The sequence below is a fragment of the Hyperolius riggenbachi genome, chromosome 2 (assembly GCF_040937935.1).
Source record: "Hyperolius riggenbachi isolate aHypRig1 chromosome 2, aHypRig1.pri, whole genome shotgun sequence".
NCBI classification, from domain to species: domain Eukaryota; kingdom Metazoa; phylum Chordata; class Amphibia; order Anura; family Hyperoliidae; genus Hyperolius; species Hyperolius riggenbachi.
Genome location: NC_090647.1, coordinates 101,331,670 through 101,345,033, shown reverse-complemented (window position 1 = coordinate 101,345,033; position 13,364 = coordinate 101,331,670). Strand labels below are relative to the sequence as shown.

General features: G+C 45.7%; 1 protein-coding gene across 1 annotated transcript in view; it reads left to right on the top strand.

The window, feature by feature from the left end:
* WDFY2 (WD repeat and FYVE domain containing 2) overlaps positions 1-13,364 on the top strand; it is a 107,344-nt gene that overhangs the window by 60,693 nt on the left and 33,287 nt on the right. Inside the window, exons 4-5 of the mRNA XM_068267127.1 lie at positions 3,488-3,542; positions 9,081-9,231. Of these exons, the coding sequence (XP_068123228.1) occupies positions 3,488-3,542; positions 9,081-9,231 (206 nt within the window). The remainder of the gene's footprint in view (positions 1-3,487; positions 3,543-9,080; positions 9,232-13,364) is intronic.

Here is a 13,364-nt window from a genome sequence, read left to right as displayed (position 1 = left end):
AGTCCATAGAATTTTGTAGACCAATCTCAATTATTAATGAATGGACAATATGGTCAGAATGAAGCAGTAGAATTTCCTCACACTATTCCTGTGAGAGAACAAGGCAGTTGAACACCAAAGGTCACATTTCAGAATGCATTCCTAGTTATAAATTAACCAGTTTCCCAGAAAGCATTGCATTATTTTTCTGAAACTTCCCATGGGAATCATGTCACATGAGTTTTGTGGGGGATTTTTTGTTTATTTTTATTTTGTAATACTGCATGTCCTATGTTGGGAGTGTTTTTGTTACTAGAAAAAACATTTCAGGAGAAACTGGCCATAGAATAGATGTTGTGCTAATTTTGTTGCTCAGTTGCAGAGCTTATTGGTCTGTGGAAGTCCATGAGCTCCCCTACACTGGACTAACCTCTATGCATGCTATCATATCTGAGGCTTAATTGTACCGTTACATTCTGTTGCCAGCATATAAGTGACCCTTAAAAGAAACCTGAGGTGAGGCAGACGATAGATATTGCTCGGACATGGGGGGGGGGGGGGGGGGGCAAGCATTACCAATCACAATGCTACTTCCACATCCCCCCCCCCCCCCCCTTCACTGACCGATAGAAGCCGTTCTGTCATCTGCCGGTTGTCTTTTTGTCTTTCCCCCCCATAACCCTCCCTCCCCATCTGTCTCCATAGCCACAGAACACATCACTAGCCTGAAGGCTAGGGATCTGTCTATTCAGCATCATTCCCTGAATTGTAATCCGGAGGATCATTTCCTGATCCCCGATGGGTGACAATTCTTGCATGTGTATATTATTATTATTATTATTTAGTATTTATATAGCGCCGACATATTACGCAGCGCTGTACAATGTATATATATATCTTGTTACTAACTGTCCCTCAAAGGAGCTCACAATCTAATCCCTACCATTGCCATATGTCTATATTATGTAGTGTAAGTACTATAGTCTAGGGCCAATTTTTTAGGGGGAGCCAATTAACTTATCCGTATGTTTTTGGAATGCGGGAGGAAACCGGAGTGCCCGGAGGAAACCCACGCAGACACGGAGAGAACATACAAACTCTTTGCAGATAGTGCCCTGGCTGGGATTCGAACCAGGGACCCAGCGCTGCAAGGCGAGAGAGCTAACCACTACGCCACCGTGCTATGTAGCGTAACACTCCCAGCAGATGGGGTTATCCATTCACCCCTGAAATTCAAGCTGCAACAACCAAATGGGAGGATTTTCCTTGAATTCAAATTTGCAAATAAATACAGCTTGCACTGGAAAAGTAACTAGCAAGTTTGTTTAAGACTGTTAGTCAAAGATATCCTAATAAAGGTTCATATTACCCCAATATCACAGTATTAGCACAGTAAACTCTTGCCTAACACAATACTACAATATACCCTGCAGGTAGATGTAGCATACAGATTGACAGACAGCTAATAACCAGACAACCTGAATATTCAAGGCAATGCAATACTGGGCACAGTAGATATGAATATGCAAGATAGTCACCTGATGCCTAGTAGATGAGGCTATCCAGACGAGTGAGCCAAGTAGCAGAAGTGTCAGCAGTTCCTGGTGGCGGTGAGGGAGAACAGATAGACATTTTTCAGAGATAGCATAGTCAAGGCAGGCCAAAGTCAGTCCAGGCAGAGTTCATGCAAATCCGTATCCAAGTAGAGGTTAATCTGGGCGGCAAGACAGCGTAGTCTAAGTACAAGGCAATAGTCGGCAACAGGAATCAGACAGTGAGTGCTACCCAGCAACAAGCCAAAGCTAATGCTATCACGGGCGATCACTGGGGGCGCTCACCAGGTTTAAATACTAGGACTAACCAATCAACAGAAAGCAGACTTGAAAACAAACCAATAGTATTCCAGCAGGGAAGTGTCACTGTTTACATCGGTGGAGCGTGTACTGAGAGCGCGACCACCGCCTGACCAATGAGGTCTGAGAAGGCTCCTGCGCTCCAGTGACGTCAGTGGCTTGCCGAGACCCGAAAGTCGGAACCGCAGCTTGGTTCTCAGCATTCCGCTGCTGGCGTACACTGGTGGTTCTTACAAAAGGGTTGTGGTACTCACAAGAGAAGGTTGCACAGGGGGCAAGCAACCACTGAAGGCAGGTGGAGATTTATAAACCCGACTCCACTCGGGTGACAAGCTGGAACTGGATCTGGTCCCACTCTTGGCAAAAACAGCAAATACTGGGTACCAGAGTACACCCCTTTTAAAGGAGGGTGAAAAGCACAAAGGGGAATGAGCCCGCACCATTTTTGGTTCTAGATAAATCTCTGACACTGTATTTGGTCTGAGGAAGTGGGTTAGACCCACGAAACTCCTTGCCTGTGCATAATTAAACTTCATATGTGTATGAATGTGTTATTGAGGTAAGCCACCTCTCCCGTTATTATTATAGCCGTTTTAACACAGTTTTATTTATTATTGGGTGCCTCTTCCCCCCCCCCCCTCTCTTCCTTTGTTTACACTTGGAAGTGCAACAAGCCTGGTTCCTCCTTGATCTGAGTGTAAATGGATTAGTGTTCCTCATTAGCCCCTTCAGTGTTTGTCCCTTTTGGCAATCCTTACTCATGAGTACCCAGGTGTTTGGGTGGCAGTATACTTGCATCTGTGATTTCGAGGGTGTTTACATTGTTCCACGCTCATGTTTACCATAGGGTTCTCCACACTTAACTGGTAAAGGTAAATGTTATTCAATTTAAAACTGCAGCATAAGAGGCCAACAAATGCAACAAAGTGTGATTCCTAAGCAAGCCATTCAAATCTATAGCAAGTGCGGCAGTGGACGCTTTGGCACATGTGGCAAAACGAGTACTATTCTGGCAAGTGTGCTCCCAGACTAATGGTGGCCACTAACGGTCCAATTTCTAGCAAAAAATCATTCGAGCGATCAGAAATTCTGATTGGATTGGTTGTAAATAATCTCTGTTGATGGGCTCAATCGATTACGAACGATTATAAAAATAGTCGTCCGATTGGATTTTCTTGTTGGTTGTGATAGGAAGCAAAGAATGGTTCGTTGATGGTTTAGTGACCGATTTTTCTTCCGATCAGAATAATCTGACCACTCTAACGATTTTTCACTAGAAATTGGATCGTTATTGGCCACCTTTAGTGTTATTATCCATCACACTGCCTGACTTACTACTCTATATTGGGCTCTCGATCTTCCCTTTTGCCTTTCAAATATCTACTCCAGTGCATTCCTCTATATTTTGATGGGAGTGATTATTTTCTATACTCACTGTATTTCCTTCTGATCCTAGAGAGGAGGGGGTGTGGCACAAGCTTGTCATCATTATTCTCTAATAGAATGTCTGTCCCAATACAGATATTTCTAGGTAACTATTACTTGTATTCAGTGTCAGTCTAACTGAGCCAAGCGGCACGGATACATTTTGTTGCTTGCAGTGTATCATTGATAATCTGGGCAAACATTAAATAATCCATTAAATGTTTCTGCAGGAATTTGTTTTAGCTGAAGATTATAACAAGATGACCCCAGCAAGAACATACCAAGGTAAGAAGCTGTGCGTCCATTTCCAGGGCTGTGGAGTCGGTGCAAAAATCCTCCGACTCCGACTCCTCAGGTTAGGATTCCACCGACTCCTCAACTCAGACTCCTCTATTTTGCATATTACAATCTTGTTTATTGAAAGTACGTAGCATGAAATGCAACTCTTAACTGCCAACACTTAAGAATTTTAAAAGACAACTGAAGTGAGAGGGATATGGAGGCTGCCATATTTATTCCCTTTTAAACAGTACCAGTTACCTGGATATCCGGCGGATCTTCTGCCTCTAATACTTTTATTCATAGACTAAAACTATTCCTTGGTAAAAGTACTTGTAAAAGGTACAGACAGGAACAAAGAACATCTATCAGGACCTAGGCAATGTAACTGTGGGTACATGTAAGAGTGATGTGCAGGTACTCTGCAGGGGAATGAGGGGATTCTTCCTCTATTACACATTCTTCATGCACAATCTGAACCAGGTTTATGGGTGATGTACAACACCTCTGTGTTCAATGTGCACAACATTCTCAGTGGATTCCCTGCAGCTCTGTGGAGAGTGCATATGTAGAGTATAGTACTACTGTGTAACAAAGTAAACCTGAGACAGATGAAATTAAAGTTTTATACATACCTGGGGCTTCCTCCAGCCCCCTTCAGGCTAATCAGTCCCTCGCTGTTCTCCTCCGCCACCTGGATCTTCTGCTATAGGTCCAGGTACTTGAGCCAGTCGGGCGTAGTGCCTTAGGAGGGTTGGAGGTAGCCCCAGTTATGTATAACACTTTTCTTTTCATCCGGCTGAGGTACCCTTTAATTCGTAGTCATCAAACAAATTTTAACAACATATCAAATGACCGGTATTTGATTTCATGAGCAAAGAGTTATGCAGAATTATTTCCATCTCATTGACCATCTCTATTAGTGACCCGGCTACACATCCGGCTTTATTCTTACAGCATAGATGTTATTTCGTATATATAAGAGATTCCTGTGTACACATCATATATACAGTCACAATCAGATGTGTATATCTGACTTTAAAAATACGGAGACTGCTTTATTGAAGCAGCACAAGTAACTATTTTTTTATTGGTTTATTTCATTTTTGTGGACTAAGCACAGCTATTACTGTAAGTATAAATTATTTATGATGACTATTATCTGAGAAATAGAACATTTTATCATATTTTCTATTTTAATTACAGTTTAAATTCATTAGGAGTTGGAGTCGGTGCATTTTTTTTCCAGATTACGTCTCCAGGTACCCAAAAATTGCCCCAACTCCTCGACTCCGCAGCCCTGTCCATTTCCTTCTTCACTCTTTATTTGGTTTCACTAAAACTGCGCAATCATTTGGTTAGTTACACAGCCCATACATGGGAAAATCCTATTTTTTTATTTATTTATTTTATTGCGTTGCTCCTCATAAAACTTAGGTTACAGAACATGTGTGCAAGGGATTTGGTACGTTTGTAAATCTGCGATAGATGCCGCAGGTGAACATTGGCAATTACAAATGTATTCAGTGGGGAAAAATGTCACACGCAAATATATTTAAAATGAACCTGTGTCCATATCCTGTTAAGCAAAAGTGAACCTGTGTGTGTAGATATATATCCTTCCTTGCTCACTAAGCTGTTGCCATTGGTCAACTTATACCATACTATTCATGTGATATTGGTGACAGGATTACCGGGCTGCAATCTTCAGCTAGGTCATCTAGGGCCCGATTCACAAAGCCATGGTAAGATTATGCAAAGCAATTTTACAATTGCTACCAAAGATAGTGCATTGCATATTGCCTAACTAGTGTGGCCCAAATTACCTAGGAAATGTGGGTCATGCTAATAAGATTCAAGCACTAAGGTCCCGTTTCCACATGCAAGTGATGCGAGTGCGGCTACCTAGCTGTATCGCATCACTTCCGCATCTCCCAATGCAGAAGTGTATGGAGGGGACAGCGGGAGGATGCGGCTGTGCGTGCATGCTTGCAGCATGCTGCAGATTCTCGGATCACACCGCTCTGCACGCATTGCACGCAATGGAAACTGCTCTATTGCCGTGCATTGAGTTCAGGACACCCCCGGTGCAATGCGGCTATGTAGCCGCAGCACACCGCTTCTAGTAGAAACAAGCCCTTATGGCCCATAAACACAGGCTACAACTGTCGCCACAAACGCAAGGCACGTGCACGTTGCGGCGACAGTTGCCCCGTGTGTATGAGGAGCGCACCCCCAAACTGTCGCCGGAGACAGCGATTGGAAAGTTCAGTTGCACGGCAACTTCTGTCGCCGCAACTGTCTCTAGTCCGCTGTGTGTATGCGGACTAGCGACAGCTACCCACTCACTGCAGATGGAGTTTCCGGCGGGGGGCCAAACCTTCGGCGGCAGCTTCCGGCGCGTCTCTGCCTTTGGGCAGAGACGTGTAGACAGCTGTCGCACAGGCGGAGCTGTCGTGCACATGTCCCCTGTGTGCTAGCGACAGCTACCATGGTCCCCCGTGTGTACCCAGCATTAGAGTCAGTTAGGCAAAGCAGGTTATTCTGTCATCAGTAGTAATTGGTAAAATTGTCATGAGCTGTCATTGCTGTAGCTTTTTGAATTATGGTCCTTACAAGGTACATAAACTGTTAACCAGGGCCCTGTGTGGGAAGTATTTATACTTATTGCCCATAGCAAATAGCTGAGCATCAAAGCTGGGCGCCGTCATAGCAGCAATGCTATGCTGCGCTCCCCACGTAGCGGTAATTCGGGACTCACCAGACCTAGCATTATATCCCCTTCCAAGTTGCCGCAGCTCGGAGGGTGAATAGTATGTAACGCAGCAGGGAGATCCCTCATTAGGCTCACCCTGTGCCAAACTGCCTGGGATGCCATGTACTGCAGAAAAAGAAATGTTACTCTGTATACGCATTTAACTCGCTAAGCACAAGTTTGATACAGGTCTGTGTTAAGCCTGACCTGAGATAGTTTACTTTGTGCTTTCACCCTTTTGTTGCAGAGCACTGCCTATTGCAGGCACAGTTCTAATTATTTTTTCTGATTGCTTAAAATGACCATTAATAATACAATTCCGCAAACAGTTGATCGTTTTCGATCACTGTAGTAATCGATTGGTCATGCCCACTAATGGCTGAAAACCTGCAAACCAATCTGAACAGATTGATGGGATCGATCAATTTTTCACGAGTCTCTGCCATCAATCTGACTGGATTGGTTGTGGTTTTCCGGTCGTTAGTGGCGGCACTACTGATCATTTCCGATCGATTACCGCGTTGATCAAAAATGTTCGTCCCCTGAATTGCATTGTTAATGGGCACCTTTAGTAAGCACATTGTTCAAAACACGCATTTTTTGGTATAATGTGTGCTCTTTTATGGGGGGGATGGAGACAATGGAGCTGCATGGGAGTGACATCACTCGGGAGTCTGTAAAGCAAACTGATCCGCCAAGACAGATCGCTGATTGAGGCGTCAGGGTCTTAAGAGTCTACAAAGGACTATAAATAACCTCCCTTAATAGCTTTCTCTTTTTTTCCCAGCTTTGGTGTTTTTTGTTTTTTTTTTAGAAAGATTAGAACTTCCTTTTTTATTTTTGTCTGTGTTTGGGACATTTCTTCTCTACTTCCTGGCCATGTAACCATTAGCAGTGCTAGAATATGTGATGAGATCTCGTGTTCTGGTGCTAACTCTAAAGATGGCATGTTCTTTCGTGTCTCTGTGACAAGAATTGCAGATTAACCCCCCAAATAGCTGACAACAGTAAACACTACAGAGGTTCTAACGCTTTCCCACTCTGCAAACCTTTAAAGTTGAAGTTTAACCTGACTGCTCAGGAAGTCCTCCTCTAATCCAAAATCTCTCCCTCCCCACAATAACAGCTGAGAGCCACATGTTTTCATCCGTGATAAAATCCAGAATTTGTTACAAATATTACAAATATTTCGGTTGTTCATAAGCTTTATGTAAGCCATCTTATACCTCACATTTGTTGGTCAGACAAGAACTTCAGTCTAATAAAAACTATGCCAGTTTTTATTAGACTGAAGTTCTTGTCTGACCAACAAGAGGAAGGAGCGTTTCAAACCACTCTGTATAACCAAATAGCAGGTGCATTGCATTGCATTGCAAGCATTGATGGCAGGGGCAAAACTTCAAAGTATGGAGCCCCTCAGAAACATTTTGATGGAATCCAACCTCATTGAGTCACATAAAAATGCGGTCACCTTGGCACCTCTTGGTCCCCTTAACTGTTGTAGCCACTATTCCCCTCACCCAATAACAAGTGGGGGCACCATTCCCCATAACTATTTTTGCCAACATACCCCATAACTATTTAGGGGTATTACTAGTACTATTACTAGGCCAACCATTACCTCACCCAATAACAAATGTGGCCACCATTCCCAATAATTGGTTGGGCCATCAACCACCCCCCCCCCCCCCTAGCCTTCCTCCTATAGCATATTCAACCACCATAACCACTACATAACAACCATTTACCTTACCCAATAAGAAGCGTTGCATCTATCCCCCTCACTCATTAACTAGTGTGGCTACCATTTCCCATACCCAGTTTGACGGAAAAACGACACTCCCTGCCCCCCCCCTTTCCTCCAATAGCATCTGCAACCACCATCCACCATTCTCCCTACCCCATAACAAGTGTGGCACCTTCCCCTCACCCAGTAGCAAGGCTGGCCATCATTCCACATAAATGGTTTGGCCAGCACCACCTTTTCTCCTCCTTAACCTTCCTCCTATAATATCTGCACACACTGTTCTCACCAAACAGCCAAGCCATAATTTCCATTCTCCCAATATCAAGCGTGGCCTCCATCCCCCTCATCCATTAACTCTATTATTCCTAGTTTGGCTGACTAACTAGTCATTTTGGTCTGTATACCTTCCCCAGAACAGGTGCAGTGTATGTTATGAGGAATTTAACATTGTGGGGAAGAGGGTAGGGTTAGGTGTCAGGAAAGGGTTGACATTAGGTGGTGGTTAGAGCTAGGTATTTGGGAGGAAAAAGATAACTTCAGGTGGAATGGATAGGGTTAGGATTTGGAAAGAAGCTGATGTTGGAGGGTTGGGGTTAAAATGAGCAGTCCTAAAGCAGGTAATGGTGGGAGGTTAGGGTTACACGTTAAGGGTAGGGATAGACATTAGGAAGGTCTAACGTCAGAACGTTATAAAGGGGTGATCGTGTCAGGGATGTGATACCAGTGGAAGGAGATTATGGTTGGGTGTTTAGTAGATTTACACTGTGGTGCATCACATACACAAATCAGTAATTACTTTGCTAGCATCAAAAGCAACCAAGCTGAACTCATACCTACCTCCCATTGCATTAGGAGAATAGAATTATATTCCTTCTTGTTTTGTTACAAGCAATGAAAATTATATGTTTGTTTTTTATTTTAATAAATTTACCTTGGCTTGCATATTGTAACCTGTTCCGATACATGTGTTAGCAGAGTTTTTCGTTATTTAGAATGCACCTGTCAGTCAGATGTTTAACCCCTCCTCCTTGTGCCTGTGCAGCCCACCAGAGCCGGGTGACCATGGTGCTGTTTGTCCTGGAGATGGAGTGGATGCTGAGTACGGGGCAGGACAAGCTGTTTACATGGCTCTGTTCAGAGACCGGAGAACGCCTGGGAAATTATCGCACCGCAGCCTGTACTTCCTGTCTGCAGTATCCTTTCATACGCTCTGCTGAAGTGAAGAGCAGGGTACATTCCTGCTGTGCTGTTTTCATAACGTATATTGTATTAGCTGTGTGATAATGACTGGTCGGTCATTCCGTTACCCGGGAGATATATATGTAATCCCAAAGAGTGTAGCCAGCAGCACTTCTAGGGCAACGCTCAGTAGTCTGCCTGCACTGCACAGAGCTTATAGCAGATACCAGGAATTCTGTTAAAGTGGATCCGAGATGAAAAACTAACTATAACAAGTAACTTGTCTATATATCTTATCTAAAGTTTAGATAGTTTACACTGTAAATCCATCTGCAAACCGCTTCAACAGTATATGATTATGCCCTATAAACTATATGAAAGGAACACAATTATGCAATGAGTAAAAGTTTATCTCGGATCCACTTTAATACCTGTGTTTAGTGTTTCCCGCCCAATACAGCCCTGTGTTCTGTCTCATCCTCGACCACCTTGCAGAAATTGGGAATAAGCATTAATAAATAGGTTATTCTTGGCTCACGTAACGCAATTGGCTGGATAGCGTACTGGTTGATGGCTCTGCCTTTTCACACAGGAGAACAGGGTTCAAATCGGGGCTCCTCCTGTTAAACACCTATTCAGTAGGAGACCTTAGGCAAAACTCCCTAACACTGCTACTGCCAATAGAGCACGTGCTAATGGCTGCAGCTCTGGAGCTTTAAATCCGCTAGGAGAAAAGCGTGATATATATATATATATATATGTATATGTTATTTGTCTTATATTTCCATCTGATCAATGGGAAATTTCCTGTCATTTGAGACTGTCCAACATGTCTGATCTGCTTCCGATTGAGATAGGGATCAATTATGAGATAGGCACTGCACAAAATCGGTCTGTTTCTCGATAGGAAACAGATTGGACGCGTTGGAAATTATCGAACAATGGGAAATTTCCCATCACTCTGACGGAAAAGTTGCATCGTGTGTACCAGGCCTTAGGGTGGCTTTACATCACTCGATTAATTTGACCAGATAGTGATCAGAAATCTGCCTAGTGCTACCAACTGGGCTGAAATCTGTTGAAAAGGTTGAAAGGTTCGATCAGAAATGCTGGAAAATGTCAGTTGCAAGGGCTCGATCAGGTGCATGATGGTAAAGGCGTTCAATATTGCGATGACCAAAAGCAGCCTCGGACAGGCCCACCGAACCACCGATGGTCCCATCGGTGGGCCCCGGCCGTCCCGCCTCCTGGGGGCCCCAGTGCTAAAAAGGAGGGGGGCTAAGCGCAGGAAGGGGGGACATTGTGCACAGATCGGCGGGGAGGGGCGGAAGCCTCCCCCCCCCTCCCTCACCTAGGGGCCCCCCTTCCGCGCTCCCCCCCCCCTCCAGAATTGCAGCCAGCGGCAGCACCGGGGAAGAATCACTTAACGGCATGACAGAGAGATCCGTAGCTCTGCGTGCCGCTGGCTGGTCTCTCTGTCTCCTGAACTGACTGTCCAATCACGCTCTCGCAGGAAGTACTGCGAGAGCGTGATTGGACAGTCAGTTCAGGAGACAGAGACCAGCCAGCGGCTCGCAGAGCTACGGATCTCCGTCATGCTGGTAAGTGATCCTTACCCGGTGCTGCCGCTGGCTGCAATTCTGGAGGGGGGGCCCCTAGGTGAGGGAGGGGGGTGGCTTCCGCCCCACCCCGCCGATCTTTGCCCGCTGCCAACCTGATTGCATTTTGAGGGGGGGAGGGGGGGTATCTGCCACCAACCTGCCCACATTACGATTTTCTGGTCACTGCTGCCCACATTACGATTTTCAGGTGTCTGCTGCCCACATTACGATTTTCAGGTGTCTGCTGCCCACATTACGATTTTCAGGTGTCTGCTGCCCACATTACGATTTTCAGGTGTCTGCTGCCCATATTACGATTTTCTGGTGTCTGCTGCCCATATTACGATTTTCTGGTGTCTGCTGCCCACATTGCGATTTTCTGGTGCCTGCTGCCCACATTGCGATTTTCTGGTGCCTGCTGCCCACTTTTGGGGGGGGGGGGGGTATCTGCCGCCAACCTGATTGCATTTTGTGGGGGTATCTGCCGCCAACCTGATTGCATGTTGTGGGGGTATCTGCCGCCAACCTGATTGCATTTTGTCGGAAAATCTGCTGCGATTTGACTACTTGATGAATTATCATGAGGCATGTAACTACTTGAATATTTTATCTAAAATGTATCTGGCCGGACCTAATCTCTGTGAATAACACCGCTACTTATGTTGTGTTTGTTTTTTTTTTAAGTCTGCCCATGACTCATCGTGACCACGTCGATGTTCCAGTGCGTGGTGACACCCATTTACTTTCGCTGCGGCGAAAGTAGGGATATGTGGACATATCGCTATTGGAGGCTGTCCTCAGAAGTGCTCACGATCTTTTCCCTACCATAAACTCATGCAAAATTTCTAGAGTACATGTGTATGTGAGCCCAAAATGGGGGGGGGGGAGGAGGAGGGGATCGGGGGGGGGGGGGGGGGGGCCCAGGCTGAAACTTCCTTGGTGGGCCCTTAGTGTCCCAGTCCGACCCTGACCAAAAGACACCTGTTTGGTGCCCCCCGTGCTTGTGGACAGTAGTCTTATCTCTCCCCACCATGAGTCCTGGCTGCCTCCTGTGTCCGGTGTCACAACGGGCCTCTTTACCTCATGACATATAGTGACGTCCTACATGCGTCGGTGTCACATGCTACAGGTGCTATCTGTGACGCCTGACACTGGAGGACATCAGGAGTCACGCCATGCCAATTTTTGGGGATGCGTGTTACCATAGTAACGGTTGCACTAATGGAGTACCGTGGGTCACACTACTAGCGTATGTCGCAGTACTTACATGCGGAAGTAACTGTAATATTGCTGTGCGCTGTGCATAAACGGTAATATTACCAATGTTTGATGAATCATCCCCCTTGGTCCTTATTCAAATCACTTTTTCTACTAGGAGTTAATGTGTCCACCTTCTGTTTAACCTCTAGCCGACCGCGTGATGCCGGTGGGCGTGACCGCGGCGGCAGCAGCCCCAGGACCGCCTAACGTAAAGTCCTAGGGCAGGGATTTGCAGGAGATCACATGCGCATCTCTGCTTGGATGACGGTGCTCCGCTCCGCCATCAGTATCCCAGCAGCGATCGCTACTAGGAGACTGTTAGACTGCGAATCCGCCGTCTATTTAATCTATACAGAGCTGCGATTTACAGCAGCACTGTACTGGGGACAGCTGTGTGACATGGCTGTCCCCCTGGGTGGCAACACCAGTGTTCCGCTGTTGTAGGCTGAAGCCTATGACAGCCGATCGCACTGATTGGCTGGCGGGGGGAGAAAAGGAGGGAGGGTAAAAAGACAATAAAAAACAAACAAAAATGTATTAATAATAAAGACATAAATATTTGTAAAAAAAAATAAACAAACAATGGGGAAGCAATCATAGCCCACCAATAGATAGCTCTGTTGGTGGGCAGAAAAGGAGGGAGGGGGGAATGACTTGTGTGCTGAGTTGTGCGGCCTGCAGCGAGGCCTTAAAGCAACAGTGGCCTAATTTATAAGAAATAGCCTGGCCACTAGGGGGGTTTAAGCCCTGGTCCTTAAAGAGACACTTAAGCCAGAAAAAAAAAATAGTTTTACTCACCTGGGGCTACTACCAGCCCCCTGCAGCAGTCCTGTGCCCTCGCAGCCACTCACTAATCCTCTGGTCCCCGCTGCCAGCTAGTTTCGTTTTTGCCAACATGCCTGTCAGGACTGGCCATGCGTAGCTTTTTCCGCATTCCCGACTGTAAGTAACGGTATTGCGGGCCGCAACGCGTACAAAAATACGCGTTGCCGCATTACGCATGCATAGATATGCGGCAACACGTATTTTTGTACGCGTTGCGGCCCGCAATACCGCTACTTACAGTCGGGAATGCGGAAAAAGCTACGCGTGGCCAGTCCTGACAGGCATGTTGGCAAAAACGAAACTAGCTGGCAGCGGGGACCACGGGATTAGTGAGTGGCTGCGAGGGCACAGGACTGCTGCAGGGGGCTGGTAGAAGCCCCAGGTGAGTAAAACTCATTTTTTTTTTCTGGCTTAAGGTTCACTTTAAGTGGTTAAAATTATTTTTCAGTGCTCAAAGGTTA